Genomic DNA, 26,437 nt, shown 5'->3' on the forward strand with positions numbered 1-26,437 from the left:
GGTGCAGTGGCTCATGCCTGTAGTCCCAGCATTTTGGAAGTCCAAGGCAGGAGGATCCCTTGAGTCCAGGGGTTTGAGACCAGCCTGGGCAACATAGGGAGACCCTGTCTCTAATAAAAGAAAAAAAACAAAATTTTAAAAATAAAAATACAATGTGCCATATGTGCCTAAACATTGAGGACCTGAATAAAAGATGATTACCACTTATTCCTATTGAGAAAATACTATAAAAGTTTTTACCAACTTCAGTATATAAACATTGAGGATACAAGTGAATAGATATATCTATATACAGTATTACTAACATAGTTATACATAACTAAAAATTGCATATAAACCAAATTATTTGTTTCAAACTAGTTTTCCCTTGCATTCTATAAAACATTTTTTCAAATTCTTGTGTATCTTTCAGTTTACTATAGGTCCTTATCTTCACTTACATCAAAGTTTGAGATGATAGCACTTTTGGATTCTATGTATGATGCTCTCTGTCACAGGAAATCAATCACTAAACCCAAATATCTATAACAACTGGCTAGTTGTATTGTTTTTTATTTTATTGGGTGTATTTTCTCATCTCTGCAATGTAACCTAACGTATTACTTTTTTTTTTTTTTGAGACAAGGTCTCACTCTCTTGCCCAGGCTGCCGGAGTGCAGTGGAAGGATCATGGTTCACCACATTCTCAATCTCCTGGGCTCAAGCAATCTACCCACCTCAGCTTCCCAAGTAACTGGGACTACAGGCATGCACCACCGTGTCTGGCTGATTTTTGTGTTTTTTTGTAGAGATAGGACTTTTGCCATATTGCCCAGGCTAGTCTTGAACTCCTGAGCTCAAGCGATCTGCCTACCGGGGCCTCCCAAAGTGCTGAGATAGCGAGCACCACTGCATTTGGCCCTAATATACTACTTTTTTTTTTTTGAGATGGAGTCTCACTCTGTCACCCAGGCTGGAGTGCAGTGGCGCGATCTCGGCTCACTGCAAGCTCCGCCTCCTGGGTTCACACCATTCTCCTGCCTCAGCCTCCCGAGTAACTGGGACTATAGGCACCCACCACCACGCCTGGCCAATTTTTTGTATTTTTAGTAGAGACGGGGTTTCACTGTGTTAGCCAGGATGGTCTCGATCTCCTGACCTCGTGATCCGCCTGCCTTGGCCTCCCAAAGTGCTGGGCTTACAGGCGTGAGCCACCGCACCCAGCCAGTATATTACTTTAAAAAATTTATTTAAAATGCTTATTTATGAAGATAGCTAACACTTCAACTTTGAAGGCATATCCTCCTATAAATAAAGTACTAATATATCTGTTCTATTTCTTTGCCTCCTTTTTTTTTTTAGAGATAAGGTCTTGCTCTGTTGCTGAGGCTGGAGTGTAGTGATGAGATCATAGCTCATTGCAACTTTGAATTCCCGGGCTTAAGGTGATCCTCCGGCCTCAGCCTCCTGAGTGGCTGGAGCTACGGAAACACTACCACACCCACCTTTGCCTCCCTCTTTTTTTTTTTTTTCCTTTTTTTTTTAACTGATTTAATCAGGTGATGTCTCTAAGAGTTGAAAACTAAGCTCTTTTTCTTCTGAGGAATGAGAAATTGTGTAAAGTACTTTATATTATATTCAGGTATATAGGATAGGTACAAAAGTAGTCCTAAAAAAATTGGACATGTTGTCATAGGTGAGCAGTTTGCAAAGGTAGGAGATAGTGGTGCAGGATTGGAATTTGATTTTAGCAGACATCCCAACATCACCCTTAACTAGCTCTGTGGCCTTGGGCCAGTTACACAACCTCTCTAGTCTCCGTTTCCTCAGCTTATAAGATAATGAAGGTAAAGCATCTGCCACCAGGTTTGAAATAAATTTCACCTGTTGTTTTACATGTGTATGGTTATACTGTTACTCATCACACCACTGTTGATAAGCTGTTAGAAAAGTTTAGCAATCTATAATAAAGGATATACAGAATATCTTTAATAACTGTAGTTTTAAAGATCGTATTATACTACTCTGTATATTATAAAGTATTTTTCTGTAAAAATATTTGAATGTATAATAGAAGAAGTCTAGGAAAACTATTCTATAATTTTCAGCTTGCTTGATTGCAGGTTTGCCAACTTTAATAATAGTGTCATTAACTATTGACATGTTTTTATAGTTGGATAAATTAACATTACAGTGAAACAGAAACCTTCCACAGCTCCATTTGTTCTCAGCTCTGAATCTCACTGCTGATAAGCATGGTGTTTCTGTCTCCAGTAAGCTTACCCACATCTCTGTTGTTTTCAGTCTGAAACCTTGGATATTTGTACAAGCCAGAAAAACTTGATATAAAACTTTCTGCTATGAACAGCTTAGTACTTTTAATGTTATATATGTGGTATAGAGACATGAAAATACTGCCTTCATAGATAGGTACCTTGGAGGAATTAAAAATATATATATGGCCTTCATCAAGAAATTAAATTCAGGTAATTTTTTTTTTTTTTTTAAGAGATGGAGTCACTCTGTCACCCAGGCTGGAGTGCAGTGGCATGATCTCAGCTTACTGCAACCTCTGCCGCCTGGGTTCAAGCAATTCTTCTGCCTCAGCCTCCCGAGTAGTTAGAATTACAGGCATGAGCCACAATGCTTGGCTTATTTTTGTATTTTTAGTAGAGGTGGGGTTTCACCATATTGGCCAGGCTGGTCTAGAACTCCTGACCTCAGGTGATCCGCCCACCTCAGCCTCCCAGAGTGCTAGGATCACAGGTGTGAGCCACCGCAGCCAGCCATAAATACGGGTAAATTTATATGGACATATATTCTTCTTGGAGGTAAAATACTTCAGAAATGTAGTGGAATTTCTTAAGGTGAGAGAAATTGTGGACAGACTTCTTGTAGAATGGTATTGTTTTTATTTAGAACTATTTTGATTCATGTTTCCTCTCCCTCACTTTTTTAGAAACGACTGGAACAGCAGAAACCGACAGTGATTGCAACTTCCACTACTTCCCCAACAAGCAGTACAACCAGTACCATCTCTCCAGCACAGAAGGTTATGGTGGCCCCCATAAGTGGCTCAGTTACTACTGGAACCAAAATGGTACTAACTACTAAAGTTGGATCTCCAGCTACAGTAACATTCCAACAAAACAAGAACTTTCATCAAACCTTTGCTACGTGGGTTAAGCAAGGCCAGTCAAATTCAGGTATGGAACTATCATTAAGTAAAAGATTACTTTGGTTCAGGAAAAAGAATTTTCAACCCTTTAGCTACTGAAATGAAACATTTTTTTAGAAGATTGTTTTTCTTTTGCAGCCAGTTGAGCAAACAAGCTGTAACAGTTGGTTTGTTACAAATAATGTTCATAATATTACATTAGCAAACTCCTCTCTTACATTATTTCACTTTCAACATTTACATAGTTCACTTTGAGTGGAGAGGAATGTTTTTATTAAAAATACAAAATGAGCCACATTTCATGCATTGGTGCCCTTTCCTAGAAGTCACTACGTTGCTGGTTATTTTAAATCTAAAGCTTATTAAATGTCTTATACCCCATTAGCCACCAGCACAGCTGCCACATCTGCTACAACCATTGCCAGCACAGGTCAGACGTTCCAAATTACAGGCAATCCAGTCACTATGGCAGGAAAAGTAATTACCAAACTGCCACTTCCTGCAAACAGCAAGATTGTCGCTGTAAATGTGCCAGCAACACAAGGAGGTAAGGGAAATGTGAAGAGTTTTAATTCACATTTGCCAGATCATACTGTTGCCATTATTTTTCATCTCCTTTTCACTGATTTCAGTCCTTGGATCTCACATTCTATGTAGCCCACTATAAAACCCTGCCACACGTAGTTTCTCCTCAGCAACCGAGCACCACGTAATGCTTTCCAATAAAGTGATAGTTTTTAATTATGGCTTCATCTTTTTTTAAGGCGTTGTTCAAGTACAGCAGAAAGTCCTGGGTATCATTCCATCAAGTACAGGTACCAGTCAGCAAACCTTTACTTCATTCCAGCCCAGGACAGCCACAGTCACAATTAGGCCCAATACCTCAGGCTCTGGAGGAACCACAAGCAATTCACAAGTAAGAATTCTTACAGACTTATTTGGTTTGATGTGTTGAGCCCATCACATTATTTTTAGAATGACTTCTTCCAAGACTAATCCAACTCAGTTTCCTTTGCCTATTACTGAATCTGTGACAGAGTACTGATTTGGAAAAAAATCTGTTATATTTCTGATAAGTGAAAATGGTACATGAAGTATTAATGTTTAACATTTAGTTAATGACACATTAGTATGGTTTATGAAGAATAATAATTGCTTTCTAGGATTTTATAAAGAAAATTTCTTTATGTAAAACAGTGGACAGCACTAGACCACCCAAGGAAGTGTGCTGTGCAGGCTCGCTAAGAAATTGAATTTAAAATGCTGGGCCAGTTGCAGCGGCTCACACCTGTAATCCGAACACTTTGGGAGGCGAAGGCGGGTGGATCACTTGAGCTCAGGAGTACAGGGCCAGCCTGGGCAACATGGTAAAACCCCGTCTCTACAAAAAATACAGAAATTAGCCAGGCGTGGTGGTGCTCACCTATAGTCCCAGCACCTCAGGAGGCTGAGGTGGGAGGATGGCTTGAGCCTGGGAGGGGAAGGTTGCAGTGAGCTGAGATTGTGCCACCACACTCTAGCCTGGGCAATAGAGCCAGACCTTGTCTCAAAAAAAAAAAAAAAATTAAAAAGTAATCAACAGTACTGTTAACTAGTTTGTTATCAGCTAATATGTGCACATATTAGATAACATCATTTCTTTTTTTGAGACAGAGTTTCAATCTTGTTCCCCAGGCTGGAATGCAATGGCGTGATCTCCGCTCACTGCAAACTCCGCCTCCTGGGTTCAAGCGATTCTCCTGCCTCAGCCTCTCAAGTAGCTGGGATTACAGGCACCCACCACCACGCCTGGCTGATTTTTGTATTTTTAGTAGAGATGGGGTTTTACCATGTTGGTCAGGCTGGTCTCAAACTCCTGACCTCAGGTGATCCACCTGTCTCGGCCTCCCAAAGTGCTGGGATTACAGGCCTGAGCCACCGCACCTGGCCCAGATATGTAATTTCTTTGTTAGTAGTATGGAAAAGTCTTAAAGTTTTGTAGACTAGCATTGTGGAAAAAGGTTTAAAGTTTTAAATTTTTGAAAATGTTCTGAACCTAACTATAAAACTGAAAATAAAATACTTTCTAGTTTCCCTTTTAAAACTACGAAAGGACCAGGGGCAGTAGCTCAAACCTGTAATGCCAGCACTTTGGGAGGCTGAGGCTAGAGGATCACTTGAGGCCAGCAGTTCCAGAACAACCTAAACAAAATGTCAAAACCCCATCTCTACTAAAAATATAAAAAATTAGCTGGGCATGGTGGCATGTGCCGGTAGTCCCAGCTATTCCCAGCTGCTTGGGAGGGTAAGGGACGAGAATTGCTTGAACCCACAAGGCAGAGGCCACAGTGAGCTGAGATGGTGCCACTGCACTGCCGTCTAAGTGACAGAGTGAGACTCTGTCTCAAAAAAAAAAAAAAAGAAGTTCAAGGATTAGCTGGGCCGGATGCGGTGGCTCACACCTGTAATCCCAGCACTTTGGGAAGCCTAGGGGGGCAGATCACGAGGTCAAGAGATCGAAACCAGCCTGGTCAATATGGTGAAACCCTGTCTCTACTAAAAATACAAAAATTAGCTGGGTGTGGTGGCACACGCCTGTAGTCCCAGCTACTTGGGAGGCTGAGGCAGGAGAATTGCTTGAACCTGGGAGGCGGAGGTTGTAGTGAGCCAACATTGTGCCACTGTACTCCCGCCTGGGTGAAAGAGCGAGACTCTGTCTCTAAATAAATAAATAAGCAAGACTGTCTCTAAATAAGTAAATGAATGAATGAATAGCTGGACATGGTGCCATTCACTCATAGTCCTAGCTTCTTGGGAGGCTGAGGCAGGAGGATTGCTTAAGCCCAAGAGTGAGCCAGGCTACGATAAGCTGTGATTGCATCACTGCATTCCATCTTGGGCAACAGAGTGAGACCCTGTCTTTAAAATAAATAAATAAATAAATAATTTTTAAAAAACTTTGAAAGAACATTTGGTTTCTGATCTTCCTGTTATATTCTGTGGGTTACAGGTATGGTCTGGAGCTTACAGAAAGTGGGACTCCACATTTTCCTGTGAGCACTAGTTACAGAGCAGAGCCTCGCTGGCACACGTTCCTTCCTTTTATTCCACAGGCTATTTTGGTATCAAGTGGCAGGGAATTTTGTATGATAGCATTTGAATTAAGTTTTCTTTCCTCAAAATTCCGTCTTTATTCTGATGTTTAATACAATTTAAAATGTAATGTTCAAGAGCCCCTGTCATTTCTGTAAACATTTTTATTAATATAGAATGTTTAAAGATCTTGTGTTCTAAGTCCATTATACTTTAGTCTTTTTAAAGCATTTTAATTCATTGTTCTTTGTGTCATTTATAGGTAATCACAGGGCCTCAGATTCGCCCTGGTATGACCGTGATTAGAACACCACTCCAACAGTCAACACTAGGAAAGGCAATTATTCGAACACCTGTGATGGTACAGCCAGGTATTTATCCATCCAGCATTATCATTTTACATCTCAACAGCCAGTCTAGGAAATATGTAATTCTCTGCATTTGGCACTACATATGAGAAATACAATTTGAATTAATACTTCAAAGCATGCTAAATTTCTAATCCATTGTGAGCTCTATTCATTGATATTATTTCATTTTGACATTGACAGTAAAATAGGTTGAAGTATGCTTATTAAAAATGTAACAGAAACCACTAATAAATAAAATACATAATTGAAGTAAAGAAAACAGTCTGTATAGCAAAAGACAGAAAATCAAGGAGACAGCAAAGAAACATATAAAACAAAATTACAAATGCAGTGCCATTAAAATACATAAAATTTAATGTATTTTATGTGAATACATTAAAACTACCATTTTAAAAGTTGAAGACTGGCCAGGCTAGGTGACTCTCCCCTGTAATCCCAGCACTTTGGAAGGCCAAGACAGGGGTATCACTTGAGCCCAGGAGTTCAAGGCCAGCCTGGCCAACATGGCGAAATGCCATCTCTACTAAAAATATAAAAAAATTAGCCAGGCGTGGTGCCTCATGCACCTATAATCCCAGCTACTGGGGAGGCTGAGGTGGAAGAATCGCTTGAACCCAGGAGGCAGAGGTTGCAATGAGCCAAGATCATGCCACTGCACTCCAGCTTGGGCAGCAGAGTGAGACCCTGTCTCAAAAAAGAAAAAAAGTTGAAGATGTTAAAGATTTTTTTTAAACCCTATACATTTATGAGAAATTTAGCTAAAGTCAAATTACTACAAAAGCTACAAAAGATAAAAAAACTAAAGATGGACACAGGCACACAAAATAAAGGCCATAAAAAGAAAGAAAAGACAAGGATGGCCGTACTGATACTGGACAGAATAAAATTCACTGTTTAATGAAAAGGAAAAATTTATGAAAAAGAGTCATTTTTTATTGGCTTAAAAATAAAGATCAGCCAGGCGCAGTTGCTCATGCCTGTAATCCCAGCACTTTGGGAGGCCAAGGCAGGCCAGATCACCTGAGGTCAGGAGTTTGAGACCATCCTGGCCAACATGGCGAAACCCTGTCTCTACAAAAATTAGCAGGGTGTGGAGGTGGGCACCTGTAATCCCAGCTACTCTACTCGGGAGGCTGAGGCAGGAGAGTCGCTTGAACCCAGGAGGCGGAGGTTGCAGTGAGCCGAGATTATGCCACTGTACTCCAGCCTGGGCAAAAAGAGTGAGACTCCGTCTGAAGGAAAAAAAAAAAAGGTAAAGATCGTGGCCAGGCACAGTAGCTCCAGCCTATAATCCCAAAACTTTGGGAGGCTGAGGCAAGAGGATCACTTGAAGCCAGGAGTTGGAGACCAGTCTGGGCAACATAGTGAGACCCCATCTCTACAAAAAATAAAAATTTAGCCAGGCGTCCTGGAGCACGCCTGTAGTCCCAGCTACTTGGGAGGCTGAAATGGGAGGATTGCTTGAGTCCAAGCATTGGAGGCTGCAGTGAAGTATGCTCATGCTACTGCACTCCAGCCTGGGAGACAGAGCACGACCTGTTTAAAAAAAAAAAGAAAAAAGATTGCAGTTAAGGTATAATCTTGAATCTTTATGAATTAAGTAACATGTCATATTAAAGTGTACAAAGCAAAACTATTTGAAATCAAGGAGAAATTAATAGGAACATAGTAAGCCACAGTTAAACTATGTATCAACTTTTGTACCTTCCAAAATACACATTCATTTAAAATATTTGTAGGCTTAACCCAGGCGCAGTGGCTCATGCCTGTAATCCCAGCAGTCCGGGAGGCCGAGATGGGCGGATCACCTGAAGTCAGGAGTTTGAGACCAGCCTGGCCAACATGGTGAAACCCCATCTTTACTAAAAATATAAAAATTAGCTAGGCATGGTGGTGGGCACCTGTAATCCCAGCTACTCGGGAGGCTGAGGCAAGAGAATTGCTTGAACCCAGGAGGCGGAGGTTGCAGTGAGCTGAGACCCTGCCATTGCACTCCAACGTGGGCAACAAGAGTGAAACTCCATCTCAGAAAAAAGAGAAATAATAATTCATAGGCTTTTTGGTGGAAAAGTAGTTCTTGAGTCATAGATAAAACCTTGATAAATTCCAAAAAATAAAATGTGTATAGGCCACATTCTTTATAGTAAAGCTAGAAGTTAATATTAAAATACTATATTATGCTGTAACAAGATGTGTTAGGAAATAAAAGACATGACCAGGCGCTGTGGCTCACACCTGTAATCCTAGCACTTTGGGAGGCCAAGATGGACAGATCACCCAAGGTCAGGAGTTCGAGACCAGCCTGGACAACATGGTGAAACCCCTTCTCTACTAAAAATACAAAAATCAGCTGGGTGTGATGGCGAGCACTTGTAATCCCAGCTACTCGGGAGGCTGAGGCGGGAGAATCACTGCATCCTTGGGAGGTGGGGGTTGCAGTGAGCCGAGATTGCACCACTGCACTGCAGCCTCGGCAACAATAGTGAAACTCTGTCTCAAAAAAAAAAAAAGAAAAGATATTAGATATTATACTAATAACCTTAATTTGCTTAGAAGTATGTAAGTACAGCTGGGTGTGTGTGGTGGCTCACGCCTGTAATCCCAGTACATTGGGAGGCTGGCGGGTGGATCACGAGGTCGAGAGATCAAATCATCAACATAGTGAAACCCCGCCTGTACTAAAAATACAAAAATTAGCTGGGTGTGGTGGTGCACGCCTGTAGTCCCAGCCACTCGGGAGGCTGAGGCAGGAGAATCGCTTGAACCCAGGAGGCGGAGGTTGTGGTGAGCCGAGATGGCACCATTGCACTCCAGCCTGAGCAACAAGAGCGAAACTCTGTCTCAAAAAAAAAAAAAAGCATGTTGAGTACATTCTGAGTAACTTTTAAGTTAAAGATACATCAAATATGTAATTACAAAACAATTCTCAAATAGCAGCCTTAAGCCTTGAAGCCGCAGTTAAACTTAGAGGTGATTCAGTTTATTCAATACATATTTGAACACCTACTCTAGACAGCTGAAATAAATCAGTGAATAAAACAAACCAAAAATACCTCTATTCTTAATCAAAAGTTAGAAACATACGTGAAACAAGTTTCGAAAGAAAACAAGACCTGATGCGGTGGCTCACACCTGTAATCCCAGCACTTTGGGAGACCAAGGCAGTCAGATCACTTGAACCTATTAGTTCTAGACATCTTGGGCAAAGTAGTGAGACCCCCATCTCTACAAAAAATTTCTAAAAAATTAGCCAGGCGTGGTGGCATATGCCTGTGGTTTCAGCCACTTGGGAGGCTGAGGCAGGAGGATCACATGGGCCCAAGAGGTCAAGGCTGCAGGGAGCCACAATCTTGCCACTGCACCTCCAGCCTGGGTGACAGAGTGAAACCCTCTCTCAAAAAAAGAAAAAAGGAAAGAAAATGAGGGAGGAAATGAAAGCACAAGTAATGATAATTACAAAACAGAAAAGACCAAAAAAATTAGACCATTATTTTGCAAGTCTAATCTAGGGAAAAGGGAAGAATATGCTCGTTCACAGAATTAGGAATGAAAAAGTACAATAAAAATAAAGTGAGCTTTTTTAACTCAAAAGGAATTGTAGATCACCTGAGGTCAGGAGTTCAAGACCAGCCTGCCCAACCTGGTGAAACCCTGTCTCTACTAAAAATGCAAAAATTAACCGGGAATGTTGGCAGGTGCCTATAATCCCAGCTACTCGAGGTTGAGGCAGGGAGAATTGCTTGAACCCTAGAGGCAGAGGTTGCAGTGAGCCAAGATTGCGCCACTGCACTCCAGACTGGGCGACAGAGTGAAACTCTCAAAAATGAAAAAAAGAATTTTGTATAGGTATCCTTGTAGTAAGACTTTCAGAAGTGTTACTATCCATACTTAGGATGTAAATCTATTCGAATAGCAAGACATAATTAAATATTGTGCTTAGAAATTGAATGTCTCAATGACATATCAACAGAAGAAATTTGAGAAGTTGCCATAATGTTACCTATAGCAAGGAATTACAGACTTCATGGTTTTACAGGTAAAGTTCTTGGAAATGGATAGGAAATAATTTTCTTATTATAAAAGATGGTTCCAGGGCATAAGGGGAAGGATAGATAAAATCTTTCCCATTTTACTAATTTAGCACCAATTCTAATATGAAATATAGCAGGGTTTTTTTTGTTTTGTTTTGTTTTAAGGCAATCGTCTTGCCTAAGTAGCATTTACCTGAGAAAAGAAAGGAAGATGGATTATTTCAGTTAATGCTGCAGGAACAATTGATAAGATTTAATATCTATTATGTGAGACAGGTAGCTACTAGGAAAGAGAACTAATATAAAGGAGAAAGTGAAATTTATAGGTGATGAATGTTTTCTATATACTTAGAAAACTGACAGTTGTGGTAAAATCGCCAGATAAACTGTAAATGCTGGTATTACTATGGATACACAGAGCCTTTGTTGCATAATGCCCTATGTAGCTACAAGTATGTGTTTGTCTGACATGCATAAGTGAATGTGTAGTTTCCAAACCACTCTCTTCTTCAGGGTTTTGCCACTTTTCTTCCCTGGAGTCTTGAATCCCCGGTGAGGATAGGGTTTGTATAATGAACTACCCAACCCTGCCGCCTGGCTGTGCAGCGCTCATTTAATGTACTTAAATGAAAGTCTGCCTTAAACGAATTAATTCTTAGTAGTAATACTCTAAAATAGCAACTGTCATATATTCATCATTTAGTCTGTGCCAGGGTGTATGTGTTTTGTACATAAGCATTCATTTAATCTTCATATAAAGCAGGTACTAATACTATCCCCATTTTACCAATGAGAAAATTGAAATTCAGAATGTTGAGTAATTTCCCAAGCTATTAATCTGGGATTCAAACCAGATTTATCTGATTCCGAAGTCCAGATATTCATTTATTCATTCAACAATTATTCAATACTACCTGTGTGCCAGATGCTGTTCCAGGCCCAAATGGCCATGGTTATAAACTAATCAGACAAAATAATGCCCTCATGAAACTTATAGTCTAGTGGAAAATGCAGATAATAATGAGGTAAATTAATTATACGTATATTTAAATATACTGTATAATAACATGAATTTTACACATATATCATGTTAAATAATGAAAAGTACTGGCCAGGCACGATGGCTCACACCTAATATCCCAGCACTTTGGGAGGCTGAGGCAGGTGGATCACCTGAGGTCAGGAGTTCAAGACCAGCCTGGCCAACATGGTGAAACCCCATCTCTACTAAAAATACAAAAATTAGCGGGGCATCATGGTGGGTCCCTGTAATCCCAGCTACTAGGGAGGCTGAGGCAGGAGAATCGGACTTTGTCAAAAAAAAAAAAAAAAAAAAAAAGAAAAGTACTTAGAAAAACTGAGGGGAGGAACGATAATGTTTAGAGTTGGGATTTGGGAATGATTTGCAGGGAGGGTTGAAATTTTAGGAAGGATGGCCTGAGAAGGACTCACTAACAAGATGAAATTTGGATAAAGACCTGAAGGAAATGAGAGAGCTGTGGAGCTGTGCAGATATATGAGGAAAGAGTGTTTTATGAAAAATAAACAGCAAATGCAAGGGCCCTGAGGCAGGAGTGGACCTGGTGACATTGAAGGGATGGGTAGCCAGTGGGTTTCGGGGGACCCAAGGAGGACAAGAAGTGGGAGTCAAAGGAGTTATGGTCAGAGAGGTGGAGGGTGGGTGGGTGTGGGTTGTGTCTTCAGGTGTGCACAGATCACACTGGAACTTATCCCTCTTCCTACGCCACACTAGCTTTTCCTAAGATGAGATCCGGCCAGGTACAGTGGCTCACGCCTGTAATCCCAGCCCTTAGGGAGGCCAAGGCAGGTGGATCACCTGTGGTCAGGAGTTCAAGACCAGCCTGGCCAACATGGCAAAACCCCATCTCTATTAAAATACAGAAAATAGCCAGGCATGGTGGTGCAGCCTGTAATCCCAGCTATTTGGGAGGCTGAGGCAGGAGAATCGCTTGAACCCAGGAGGCAGAAGTTGCAGTGAGCTGAGACTGCCCCTCAGCCTGGGCAACAGAGCGAGACTTCACAGACCCTCGGAGTACAGTCAGAAATTATTAAATTTTTGAATTTCCATTTTGATCTAAAAATAAATTGATATATACCTATTGGAGATCATCTGGGTGGCTTATAAAAATCAATCAGTACCAATCCTTTTATCTGTCTCTGCTTATGATGGCAATGTATCTGTACCAGGTGATCTCTGGAAGTGGTAACTTTTCATGTATTGTTTCTCAAACTACAATGCAAGAACATAGCGCTGGGATATAGGAGTTGTCAAAGACCTTGGCCACACTATGTTATGCTGTCTTTCAGTTCATCTTGAATAAATGAATGAGAATAACCAAGAAAAATTTAGAAGAAAGAGTAATAATGGAAAACTTGTACTACCAGTTGTTAAAGCATATTATAAAGCCACCAAAATTAGCATGATACCAAAGGAAGCAACACAGATAGTTACAGAGGCATTTTATATATATATATGTGGGAATTGGCTGCATGACAGTGGTGTCATTTTGCATCAGTAAATGATACTAGAATAATTGGTTTATAGTTTGGGGGGAAAATAGACTTCCGTGTTATAACATATACTAGGACTAAGAACATTCTTGGGGGGATATATCTAATGAGAGAATACAAGAGAACTTTACAAGCAATAATTAAAGCCAAAATTTTTAAAAAGACTAGTCTGTTTGGCCACATTTTTTAAAATTGCAAGTTTAGAAATAACATAGATGGCAAAGTGGAAAAAACATTCTTTAAAAATATGTATTAAATAAGTAGGAAAAGAAATGGGCAGAGTGTGGAGAGAGAATTCACAAATGAAGAACAATGACTTAAAACAGTTTTTAATGCCAACCTGTGGTAATTGACGAAATTTAGCACTGTGATACATGATACTATTTGCAGTTGCGTGAATATTTTACTTTACTGGTGATATCAATGGTTGGCAGGGTTCAGTGAAATAGGCACACAGAGGTGGCAGTAGTGTGAATTGGAATAACCTTTCAAAACTTCAACTTAGTACTATATTCCTACTATGAACCCAGTCATATTTTTTGGAGGGTTACTTTAAAGAAATAATCAGAAGCACCCAAAAATGGATAAGCAGGGATTTTACCATGGCATTAGTTTAACGATAACAACAACAACAAAAAGGTGTGGGGGAGGTATTCTGAATGTCAAAATAAGTTTCATTTTATACATGTACAGTAATATGAAGTATCATTCAGCCATTAAGAGAAACACAAAGAAATATATGTGTATTCACAGATGGAAAAAAGGCAGCAAGTAAATATTAAAAGCTTGAGAAATTTGATGTTATTCAGTAGTTAGTAATGAGTCTGTAAACGTCAAATTAGCTGCCAGAAAATTATTCTTAGCAACTGTTCTACGTGGGGGAAAATTCCACTTGCCTATTCTAGTTTCAGCAAGTTAAACTAAAAAGAGGTTTATGGAAAACTGTAGAGCCATTCCAGTGCAACTTCATTCATTCAATAGACATTGAACAATTACTATGAAAGCATTATTTGGGCCAGGTGCGGTTGCTCATGCCTGTAATCCCAGCAGTTTGGGAGGCCAAGGCAGGCAGATCACGAGGTCAGGAGATCAAGACCATCCTGACTAACACAGTGAAACCCCATCTCTATTAAAACAAATACAAAAAATTAGCCAGGTGTGGTGGGACATGCCTGTAGTCCCAGCAACTCAGGAGGCTCAGGCAGGAGAATCGCTTGAACCCAGGAGGCAGAGGTTGCAGTGAGCCGAGATCACGCCGCCGCACTCCAGCCTGGGCAGCAGAGCGAGACTCCGTTTCAAAAAAAAAGAAAAGAAAGCATTATTTGAGCACTCTGCCCTAGTATTGAGGATATAGTGGTCCTTGCCTTCATGGCTCTCCCAAGCTGTCTGTTAAATAGCTGTAAGAGAAGCTGATTATAAATGCAGTTGGCCCAGAATATTCCAGATTCTTTATATTTTGTTTAGAATTCATATTTGTTTAAAATTCATAAAAAATTAATTTTTTATTAAATTAGCATCTTTTAATATTATATTCCTGAGAAAAGGCAGCCTTATAAATGGCATATTTTACGTATTCTCTTTTGTCTTCCCTATTATCATTTTGGTTTTAGATTTATAGGAAGAATTTTAATTGGTTTTTTCCATTATCCTACAGACAGCAGAGACTGGATAACGGTTGGCAGTGAAAACACACTCACTGCCAACCAGGCAGGACCTTTGGATGTGGGTATATGTCTGAATGTATCCTTAGGCTCTGAATATCCCAGTGTTTTTTTGAAGACGGAAAAGAATACGTTCATCTGAGGTGTTGAATTATTTCAATTCAAAATAATGCCAAGGGTATATAAGCATTCATAATGTTTTGCTGTTTGTGTAGGTGCTCCTCAGCAAGTGATGACTCAAATCATCAGGGGGCAGCCTGTCTCCACTGCAGTCTCCGCCCCTAACACAGTTTCCTCAACACCTGGGCAGAAAAGCTTAACTTCAGCAACATCCACTTCAAATATACAGTCTTCAGCCTCACAACCCCCTCGCCCCCAACAAGGACAAGTGAAGCTCACCATGGCTCAACTTACTCAGTTAACACAGGGCCACGTAAGTAACATAAGCTTTATTTTAACTTTAGAGGTGATCTTATTTATTCTTGCCGTAAGTTTAAAAACGTGAACTTATTTTGATATGTTTTTAAATGTGCTGATTTGAAGAAATGGTTACTTCCTGGAGTCAAACAGAAATACCTCTTAGACAGGATATAATAAACCCCAACTACTAGAGTAATCCTTAGACAGTGAGCTATAACAGTGAGACAGATAACCCTTTTAAACACCAAAATTTTATTAGTTGGCTAATCTCCATGAGACAAATAAAATTTGAGTACATTAAGCTGCTTCCTTGCAAGACTCAATATTGTTAGCAAGTCTTCTAATATTGATTAATAAATTGAATGCAGCTCCCATGAAAATCCCAAGAGGTTTTATTTTTAGTGAAACTTCACAAGCTGATACTAAAAGTTTATATGGAGGTACAAAGTATTAAGAATATCTGTACCTTTGAAGAACAGGATTATTTGCCCTATATGATAACCTGATATCAAAACTTAGTATAGGCTGGGCATGGTGGCTTGCGCCTGTATCCCAGCACTTTGGGAGGCCAGGGCGGGTGGATTGCTTGAGGTCAGGAGTTTGAGACCAGCCGGACCAACATGGTGAAACTCCGTCTCTACTAAAAGTACAAACAAATTAGCTGGGCGTGGTGGCATGCGCTTGTAATTGCAGCTACTCAGGAGGCTGAGGAAGGAGAATTGCTTGAACCTGGGAGGTGGAGGTTGTAGTGAGCTGAGATTGCACCACTGCACTCCAGCCTGGGTGACAAAGCAAGACTTCGTCTCAAAAAAACCCAAAAAACTTAGTATATAATACTTCACTAATTAATATAGTGAGGTACAGACATAAGGAGAGGCAGATAGACCAACAGAACAGTAGAGAGTGCAGAACATGAACCCCATGTATGTGGACACTTGTTATATGACAAAGGTGACATTGCAGATCATTGAGGAAGAGATGACTTTTCAGTAAATGGTGCCAGGACAATTGAATATACATGGGAAACTGTGAAATTGGACCATTATTACCTCACTCTACATAAACTCAATTCCAGGAGGATGAAAGTCCTAACTGTGAAAGGTAAAACTATAATACCTTTAGAAGATAGAAGAATATCTTTATAGCTTTCCTAAACAGACAGAAAATGCTAACCATAAATGAAAAGATTTGTAAATTCAATTACTTTAAAAATAAGAATAATAACCTCTGTTCATCAAACGCGCTACAGAGAGAGTGAAGAAAATGAGAAAAGAACCAACCAAGGACTATTGTATATCCAGAATATATAAAGAATTACTACAAATCAAGAAAGAAAAAAAATCCAGATAGATCAGTAGGAAAAAAGACAAACAGGCAAGGTGCGGTGGCTCACACCTGTAATCCCAGCACTTCGGGGGGCCAAGGTTTTGGGAGGCCAAGGCAGGTGGATCACGTGAGGTCAGGAGTTTCAGACCAGCCTGGCCAACATGGGGAAACCCCGTTTCTACTAAAAATAGAAAAATTAGTCGAGCATGTTGGTGTACGCCTGTAATCCCAGCTGCTTGGGAGGCTGAGGCAGGAGAATTGCTTGAACCCAGGAAGGGGAGGTTGCAGTGAGCCAAGATATACCACTGCACTCCAGCCTAGGCAACAGACTCCATCTCAAAAAAAAGAAAAAAGAAAAAAAAGGGCAAACCAACATTATGAGGAAAGAAGAAATCTAAATGTCCCAAATTCCAAAAAACTGCTGAACATTAATAATGAGAGAAGTACATATTAAAACCATATGCTTAAGAGATTGATACAAATTTAAATGTCCAACAAAACCAAGAGTTAGCAAAGACATAGAGCAGAAAGAATTCTCATGCACAGCTGGTGGGCGTATCAGTCGGTTCAGCCATTTTGGAAACCTCCTGGACATTGTCTGGTAAAGTCAAAGCTGTGTATGCCCAAGGTCCCAGTATACCTTCTAGGTATATCCCTAGAGAAGTTATTGGTCATGTGAGCACCAGAATACATGGCATAAATATTTGTAGCAGCATTGTTCATAAGAATCAAAAACTAAGAACAACTCAGGTATCTGTCAAAATCAGTTAGCTAAGTAAATTGTAGTATATTCCTACAGCAATAAAAATGAATAGACTTCAACCACACAGAACTATGCAGATGATTCTCACAAATATATAATGGTAAGCTAAAGAAGCAAGTAGCTGCCAAAAAAAACACATGTTATAATTTCATTTGTATAAGATTCAGAAATAGGCAAAACTAAGCTATTTTGTGTAGGGATACAGGGCTGCTGCATTGCCTGCCTGGAGGGGGCACCATTCCCATTGTATTCTTCATGAATATTGCTCCTAAGTTTGTGAACCTCAGTGGCTCTATATATACCTAAGATACATACCGAAGTAGTAATGAAATACAGTGTTATCATCAAAGTGAGGCTGGTGCTTACCTCTAGGGGAGAGGGAGGGAATTGAGATCCGGGTGAGTCGTATGGGGGCTTCTAGGACATTGGCAATGGTGACCACAGTCGCGGTTTTATAGATGTTTACTTTATAATTTTTAAATTATACTTGGTGTTTTGTGTATTTTGTGCATAAAAAACGTATTTTAGAAAAGCAAGAGTAAATAAGTTTTGAGGGACTCACATGTATATGGAGCTTACTTAGCACATGGACTTTGCGCCATCAGTTTTGGTCATTGGGAGTTTAGGGGATGGTTTTTACTTTTACTTTCCAGTTCTCCAGCATGTTCCTAGTATTCAAGGTTTCTAGTTTAATTAAAGTTCTGGACAGAAGAGACAGCGCCTAAAGAATTTTAAATTTCTGGACCCCATTTTGGTAACTGCTCAGACCTTAGTGATCCTCTTTACTTCTTGTTTGCATTACATATCTAAAACCCTAAGCTTTGTACACTTTAGCACACACACATCCCATAGGTAATTTGGCATGTATTGAAAGACAAAATTCAGGAGATCTGGGTTCCTTCTTTTCTCTCACCTTTAAGTTGGGCAGGGTACTTGACCTTTCTAACCTGAATTTCTTAGTTGGGAATCAGAAGAATATTTTCTCTGCCTACCCCATAAAGTCACAAGTCCATTGTGAGAATCAAATGAGGCAGTAGCTATGAAGATGCTTTTGAAATTGTAAAATATGAATATAAGATTATTTAAAATCAGAATTTTGTGGGAACCTTAGTTATTCAATACCTTTATTTTATAGATTGGGAAACTTGGTTCTGGAGGAACAATGTTGCTTGTGGACAGATAACTGGCTGACCATTGGGGGAGCTTGACCTGGAACTCTGGATTGTTGATGTTTTTCCTACTAAGCAACATAAATATTCTTACTTTAGCTTATCTAAATTCCTGCTGGTGACATTCAAATATGTATTTTCATTATATTAAAAGATCATTACACATAAAAATGATTTAATAAAAATGATATACATACAGATTGATGCTTTGAACACTGTTTACATGTTGTGTTTTTTCCACAGGGTGGCAATCAAGGTTTGACAGTAGTAATTCAAGGACAAGGTCAAACTACTGGACAGTTGCAGTTGATACCTCAAGGGGTGACTGTACTCCCAGGCCCAGGCCAGCAGCTAATGCAAGCTGCAATGCCAAATGGTACTGTTCAGCGATTCCTCTTTACCCCATTGGCAACAACAGCCACCACAGCCAGCACCACCACCACCACTGTTTCCACGACAGCAGCAGGTAGAGCTGTGGGTTTATCAGAAATGTCGGATGTTACTACTACACGTTGCTGGGCTAACAGAGGCCAACAGGAGAACCAGTATTTACCTTTGGAAGGATATGCCTCAAGCCAGTGAGCTCAACAGTTGACATAGTCAGCCTCACAACGTCTCGAAGCTTTTGTACCCTATTCTTACAGGCTCCCTGTTACCACCACCCTCTCCCTCCTATTAAAAAAGAGAGAGAGAGAAAGGGGGCAAAAATAATGGTTATCTTGGTAACTATTCCCACACTTACTCCTTGCTAAGCCTTGTAGGTGCTGATTCAGTCATGGAGGTGATCTCAGGGAGGGTGGGTAAATCCAGTTCATGACCTGAGATTGAGAGTGGGTCCAGAACCACTTTGTTGACCTGCTGCTGCAAGTCATTGTAACTAACTACCACCACATCATGGGAGAAAAGTGAGGCGTGACAGTTAGCCTGGGCCAGATGACCCGGCTGATTTCCAGAGGCTGCAACTTACTTTGGAAACCAGCCCTCTAGAGTTAGGAGAGTGTACAGGGGACAGCCAAGAAGCAGGGCCCAGGCTCCCCAGTTTCAGAGCCTCCTGCCCTAAGCATGTCCAAATGGAGCATTTCAAAGGCATAGACCTTCTGTACCAAAATACAAAATTCTCAACTTTATTTACTTTATTTATTTTTTCGAGACAGGGTCTTGCTCTGTCGCCCAGGCTGAAGTGAAGTAGCACCATTACTGTTTACTGCAGCCTTGACCTCCTGGACGCAAGCAATCCTCCCACCTCAGCCTCCCGGGTAGCTTGGACCATAGGCATGCTCCACCATGCTCAGATAATTTGTTTTTATTTTTTTTTTGTTTTTGTGTAGAGACGGGGTCTCACTATGTTGCTCTAACGATCCTCCCACCTCAACCTCCCAAAGCGCACAGGCGTGAGCCACCGCGCCTGGCCAGAATTCTCAACTTTAGAAAATTTCCTTCAGATTCTTCTTTAACCAGTCTTATGTTCCAGAGTAATAGAAATGGTTCATCTTTCCTTTTTACAGGTACAGGTGAACAAAGGCAGAGTAAACTGTCACCCCAGACGCAGGTACATCAAGACAAAACCCTGCCACCAGCTCAGTCATCAAGTGTGGGTCCGGCAGAAACCCAGCCACAGACTGCTCAGCCTTCAGCTCAGCCCCAGCCCCAAACCCAGCCCCAGTCCCCAGCTCAGCCTGAAGTTCAGACTCAGCCTGAAGTTCAGACCCAAACAACTGTTTCATCCCATGTCCCTTCTGAAGCACAACCCACCCACGCACAGTCATCCAAGCCCCAAGTTGCAGCACAGTCTCAGCCTCAAAGTAATGTCCAAGGACAGTCTCCTGTTCGTGTCCAAAGTCCATCACAGACTCGAATACGTCCATCAACTCCATCCCAACTGTCTCCTGGACAACAATCCCAGGTTCAGACTACAACCTCACAACCGATTCCAATTCAACCACATACATCTCTTCAGATACCTTCCCAAGGCCAGCCACAATCACAACCCCAGGTACAGTCTTCAACTCAAACTCTTTCATCAGGACAAACTTTAAATCAAGTTACTGTTTCATCCCCATCCCGTCCTCAGCTACAAATACAGCAGCCACAGCCCCAAGTCATTGCTGTGCCTCAGCTGCAACAAGTCCAGGTTCTCTCTCAGATCCAGTCACAGGTTGTGGCTCAGATACAGGCTCAGCAAAGTGGTGTGCCCCAGCAAATCAAACTCCAGTTACCTATCCAAATTCAGCAAAGCAGTGCTGTGCAGACTCACCAGATTCAGAATGTGGTTACAGTGCAGGCAGCCAGTGTGCAAGAGCAGTTGCAAAGGGTTCAGCAACTCAGGGATCAGCAGCAAAAGAAGAAACAGCAACAGATAGAAATTAAGCGTGAACACACCCTCCAAGCTTCTAATCAAAGTGAAATCATTCAGAAACAGGTAAAGTTATTAAGTAAAAGCAGCATGTTCAGTAGCTTGAATTATTGTGCTGTGCAGTAGACTTAGTGTTTGGTTGTGTTAGGTTTCCTAAATGAGACAAAGTCATTAATGTTTAAATTTAGAAGAAACACTGAATTGACCAAAAAAAATACTGAATGACTACTGTGGTGTGGAACACTTCGTTAGATACATATAATATATAGTCAGTGCTTATTAGGAATGACCTGTATTTTGGGAGGACTAAGATGGGAAGAATGGAGTTATGAGCTTTAATCATTAATATAAAACTTGAGGGTTTAACTAAGTTATAAAGCCACTTCAGACATTATAGCAATTCCTTTAAAGTTATTCAAAGTTGTCATTCCTTAGTTTGCATGTAGACTATGCAAATTACAGACAGATTAAACTCATTTGCATTTCTAGCCACACCTTTGTTAAAAAGTTTTTGAAAACATAGTATTTCTTAGCTTAAATAAAAAGTGGCATCATCCAGCAACATCTTGCAATGGCACATTAGTGAAATAAAGCAATTTAGATGAGTTAGAATTAGTCTACTAAAGTGAAGTCATACATATAACATCCGATATTACTGGCAGAAACCATCTTTCGTCTACCTATAGCTTGCTTCGCTCAGCACTATGCAGGAGTTTGAATGTGGATTTTAAGTGTTACCAAGTTGTGAGACCTTCATTCAGTTCCTAGGTCTCCCATTCACAGTCCATGAAACTCATTTATCCTTCCTTAGCTATAGCCTCTTAAAACCCTTCTCTTTCCAGCCACATGAGATTATTGCAATGATTAAATGAGGTCATAAATGTAGAAGCACTTTTTAAACAGCGAAGTTATTTTAAAGATGTAGTATTCTTATGAAAATGATGGTCATATATATTATATTTAAATGTATTATTACCCAGCTTTACTGTGTATCTATAAACTGAGTGTATCCCCTTATCTTTGTATAGGGGAGACAAGGGACAGCTCTTTAAAATTCATTCCTGGGAAGAAAGCATAATGTTAAAAATATGGCCTTTGGAGAAGGATAGCCAGGTTAAAATTTCAGCTGTATTATTGTTTCTCAAACAAGGTGGTTAATTTCTTTATGTCTCAGTATCTTGTTTATAAAATTATTGCTATGGTTCAGTGTTGTTATAAGGAATAAACGAGGTAATGTCAAGTGCTTAGCCTAGCACGGTACCCAGCAGGTGGTAAGCACCCAGGCCATCTGGTAGCTGCTAATTTTATTTATGTTACGATATAAAATTCTTACAGTTTCTTTAAAAAAACACATATGTGCTCAAAGTTCTACTGTTATCTGTGTACTAACCTGTGGTGATTATAAAATATGCGCTTTTGGATTTATTCTGTCCTGAAGGTGGTGATGAAGCATAATGCTGTAATAGAACATTTAAAACAGAAAAAGAGCATGACTCCAGCTGAAAGAGAAGAGAATCAAAGGTAGGGGAGACGCAGGGTCTTGTTGTTTGTCCGTCTCTTCTCTTTATCGTGCACACGCACAGAGTTCTGAGTTTATACTTGTTTATCTTGATTGAAGTTCATTAAATGAGAACACTTGGCACTAATAGTGGCTCATAACTAGTTTGAACCACTCTTGACGTTTTCCAGTCACAGAAAGTTTTTGTCTCATCTGTAGAGGCATAGAAGAATCATGTCTTAAGCCTTTCAAAATGAAACGCCCAGCATTACATAGGTTGTGTATTTTTCTCTAGAATGATTGTCTGTAACCAGGTGATGAAGTATATTTTGGATAAGATAGATAAAGAAGAAAAACAGGCAGCAAAAAAACGGAAGCGTGAAGAGAGTGTGGAGCAGAAACGTAGCAAGCAGAATGCCACTAAGCTGTCAGCTCTGCTCTTCAAGCACAAAGAGCAGCTCAGAGCCGAGATCCTGAAGAAGAGAGCACTCCTGGACAAGGATCTGCAAATTGAAGTGCAGGTAAGAGGGCACGTCCTTTTCTTCTGTGTCCAGTGTTTAGCATCTAAGCTTCTGCTTTTTTCCCTTGCCTTTTTAATAAAGCTTAAAATTTCAGTATGTTTTCTAGAATTTACGTTTGTGTACATAGAGTAAAAAGCAGTGCAGAGCGTGTGTCTTACAAAACAAGTCAGAGCTTTTATAACTAAATGTGTAGTTATATTGTATTCTCCAGACTAGCAACTCTGAGAGGTGAGCTTGTTGATTGAATTGTTGAAAAACTCTGAGAAGAGCTTTTCATGTCTATGACATAGTCTGGCCAAAAGTAATTAGGAGCAGAGCTTCATGAGAAAGGTACAGAGACAGTGAAGTAACGTTGAAAGAATGAAAAATAACATGATTCCATTAAATAAGACAAATTGCACCAGGATGAGGTGGCTCACTCCTATACTCCCAGCAGTTGGGGAGGCCAAGACAGGCAGATCACTTGAGCCCAGAAGTTCGAGACCAGCCTGGCCAACATGGCGAGACCTCATCCCTACACAAAATGAAAAAGTTAGCCAGATGTGGTGGCACACAGCTGTGGTCCCAGGTACTCAAGAGGCTGAGGCAGGAGGATCACTTGAGCCTGGCAGGTTGAAGCTGCAGTCAGCCCTGATGGCACCACTGCACTGCAGCCTGGGCAACAGAGCAAAACCTTATCTCATAAACAAACAAAAAAAAAATTTATTCCTTGACTTGTAAATGATTCTGTAGGTATTGCTAACCTGCTTTCTAGAGGACTTTATTAAAAAATGAAGTAGGCTGGCTGTGGTGGTTCATGCCTGTAATCCCAACACTTTGGGAAGCCAAGGTAGGCAGATTGTTTGAGCCCAGGAGTTCAAGATCAGCCTAGGCAACATGGCAAAACCCTATCTCTACAAAATACGCAAAATTAGCCAAGCATGGTGGCGTACGCCTGTAGTCCCAGCTACTTGGGAGGCTAAGGCAGGATGGTCACTTGAACCCAGAAGGCGGAGGTTGCAGTGAGCCTTGATTGCACCACTGCACTCCAGCCTGAGGAACAGTGAGACTCTGTCTCAAAAAAAAAAAAAAAAAAAGTAGGGCCGGGTGCTGTGGCTCACGCCTGTAATCCCAGTACTTCGGGAAGCTGAGGCGGGCGGATCACGAGGTCAGGAGTTCGAGACCAGCCAGACCAACATGGTGAAACCCTGTCTCTACTAAAAATACAAAAATTAGCTGGGCGTGGTGGCAGGCACCTGTAATCCCAGCTGCTTGGGATGCTGAGGCAGGATAATCGTTTGAACCTGGGAGGCAGAGGTTGCAGTGAGCTGAGATCACACCACTGCACTCTAGCCTGGACAACAGAGTGAGACTCTGTCTCAAAAAAAAAAAAAGTAGACATCTATTTATACATATATATACACACACACATATATATATACACATACATACATATATATACATAGATATACAGAGACATACATATATATACATGCGTATACACACACATATATATATAATTTACACAGAGTGAGACTCTGTCTCAAAAAAAAAGTAGACATCTATTTATACATATATATACACACACACATATATATACACATACATACATATATACATAGATATACAGAGACATACATATATATACATGCGTATACACACACACATATATATATAAAATTTACACATAATTACACAGCTTTTTTAAAGAGAAGTAGGTTATCTCAAGCATTTCAAGGCCGGGCACGGTGTCTCACGCCTGTAATCCCAGCACTTTGGGTGGCCGAGGCAGGTGGATCACCTGAGGTCAGTTCAAGACCAGCCTGGCTAACATGGTGAAACTCCGTCTCTACTAAAAACAAAAATTAGCCGGGCGTGGTGGCAGGTGCCTGTAATCCCAGCTAGTTAGGAGTCTGAGGTGGGGAGAATTGCTTGAACCAGGAAGGTGGAGGTTGCAGTGAGCCAGGATCGCACCACTGCACTCCAACCTGGGCAACAGAACGAGACTGTCTCAAAAAAATAAAAATTTAAAAAAAAAAACATTTCATAACATGTCTTAAACATTTTAAGAAGGTGAGAAATAGACAGGCACGGTGGCTCATGCCTATAATCCCAGCACTTTGGGGAGGCCAAGGCAGGCAGATCACTTGATGAGCTCAGGTGAAGGTTGCAGTGATCTGAAATCATGCCATTGCCCTCCAACCTGGGCGACAGAGTGAGACTGTCCCCCCCTCCACCGCCAAAAAAAGAAGGTGAGAAATAGTAAGAAAATATTAACCAGACTAATAATACTACCTAACTGTGAAACATTAGAGATCTTCCAGTTAAAGTCAGAAACCAGAAACCCCAGTGATGCCAACAATCAACATTATTATTTAGCATTTCTGGAAGTTCTGGCAAATGTGTTAAGCCAAGAAAAAGAAACAAAAGACAAAAAATTGAGGAAAGAAGACAACATTGTTTTTATATGTGATATGATTATTACATCAAAACCCCAAGAAAATAATTATTACAATTTATAATTCAAGGCTGGGCACGGTGGCCCACACTTGTAATCCCAGCACTTTGGGAGGCCAAGGCGAGTGGATCATTTGAGGTCAGGAGTTCGAGACCATCCTGATCAACATGGTGAAACCCCATCTCTACTAAAAATACAAAAAAATTAGCCAGGCATGGTGGCGGGTGCCGGTAGTCCCAGCTACTTGGGAGGCTGAGGCAGGAGAATCGCTTGAACCCTAGAGGCAGAGGTTGGAATGAACTAAGATCATGCCACTGCCCTCCAGCCTGGGTGACAGAGTGAGACTAGGTCTCAAAAAAAAAAAAAAATTCAGTAAGGTAGTCAGTTACAAGATAAACATTGAACCTGCCTCCCAGGTTCAAGTGATTCTCCTTCCTCAGCCTCCCGAGTTGCTGGGATTACAGGCATGTGCCACCATGCCTGGCTAATTTTTTGTATTTTAGTAGAAACGGTGTTTCACCATGTTGGTCAGGCTGGGCTCGAACTCCTGGCCTCAAGTAATCCACCCGCCTCAGTCTCCCAAAGTGCTGGGATTACAGGCATGAGCCACTGTGCCCGGCCTCAATTTGGGTTTTTATGGAAGCTTCATTACATGGTCATTAATGATTACATCATTGGCTGTTGGTGGTCAGCTTAACCTTCAGCCTCTCTCTCTCTCTTTTTCTCAGAGGTTGGGAGGTGGCACTGAAAGCCCTGAGAATCAGCCCCAGTCCTGAGGCTCTCTAGGAGCCTCCAGCCATCAGTCAATCATTAGCATGAAAAAAAAATCTTATTTTGCAGATTCTGAGGGTTTTAGGAATTGTATGCTGGGAAACAGGGAGGAAGATCAAATATATATTTCACAGTATCACAGAACCACAAAGAGGAGATTGGTCATCAGTGTTTCTCAACAGAAGCACTTTGGCCTTTTGAACAAGCCAGTTTACACACTGTAGAAGTTTAGCATCATTTAAGGTGTGCTACACATTGTTTCCATTCCACATTCTACACAGTGGGAAAATAGTTGTAGTTTGTATCCTTTATATATAAATAAGTTGGTCAGTTGCCCTTCAAAGCCAACAAATAA

At 40.7% G+C, this 26,437-nt stretch overlaps 1 protein-coding gene across 25 annotated transcripts in view; it reads left to right on the forward strand.

Annotated features, from left to right (window-relative positions):
- The window catches only part of BPTF (bromodomain PHD finger transcription factor), a 158,792-nt gene that overhangs the window by 99,968 nt on the left and 32,387 nt on the right, over positions 1 to 26,437 (forward strand). For 14 of the 25 annotated variants that reach the window (XM_063718899.1, XM_063718896.1, XM_063718895.1 and 11 more), the window contains 9 exons: positions 2,939 to 3,185; positions 3,543 to 3,704; positions 3,922 to 4,073; positions 6,492 to 6,600; positions 15,040 to 15,257; positions 18,746 to 18,968; positions 20,008 to 20,921; positions 22,294 to 22,376; positions 22,649 to 22,874. In XM_063718899.1, the coding sequence (XP_063574969.1) occupies positions 2,939 to 3,185; positions 3,543 to 3,704; positions 3,922 to 4,073; positions 6,492 to 6,600; positions 15,040 to 15,257; positions 18,746 to 18,968; positions 20,008 to 20,921; positions 22,294 to 22,376; positions 22,649 to 22,874 (2,334 nt within the window). The remainder of the gene's footprint in view (positions 1 to 2,938; positions 3,186 to 3,542; positions 3,705 to 3,921; positions 4,074 to 6,491; positions 6,601 to 15,039; positions 15,258 to 18,745; positions 18,969 to 20,007; positions 20,922 to 22,293; positions 22,377 to 22,648; positions 22,875 to 26,437) is intronic. The other 11 variants (XM_063718906.1, XM_063718908.1, XM_063718909.1 and 8 more) reach the window with 3 other exon arrangements.

The sequence above is a fragment of the Pongo abelii genome, chromosome 19 (genome assembly GCF_028885655.2).
Source record: "Pongo abelii isolate AG06213 chromosome 19, NHGRI_mPonAbe1-v2.0_pri, whole genome shotgun sequence".
Taxonomy (NCBI): Eukaryota; Metazoa; Chordata; class Mammalia; order Primates; family Hominidae; genus Pongo; species Pongo abelii.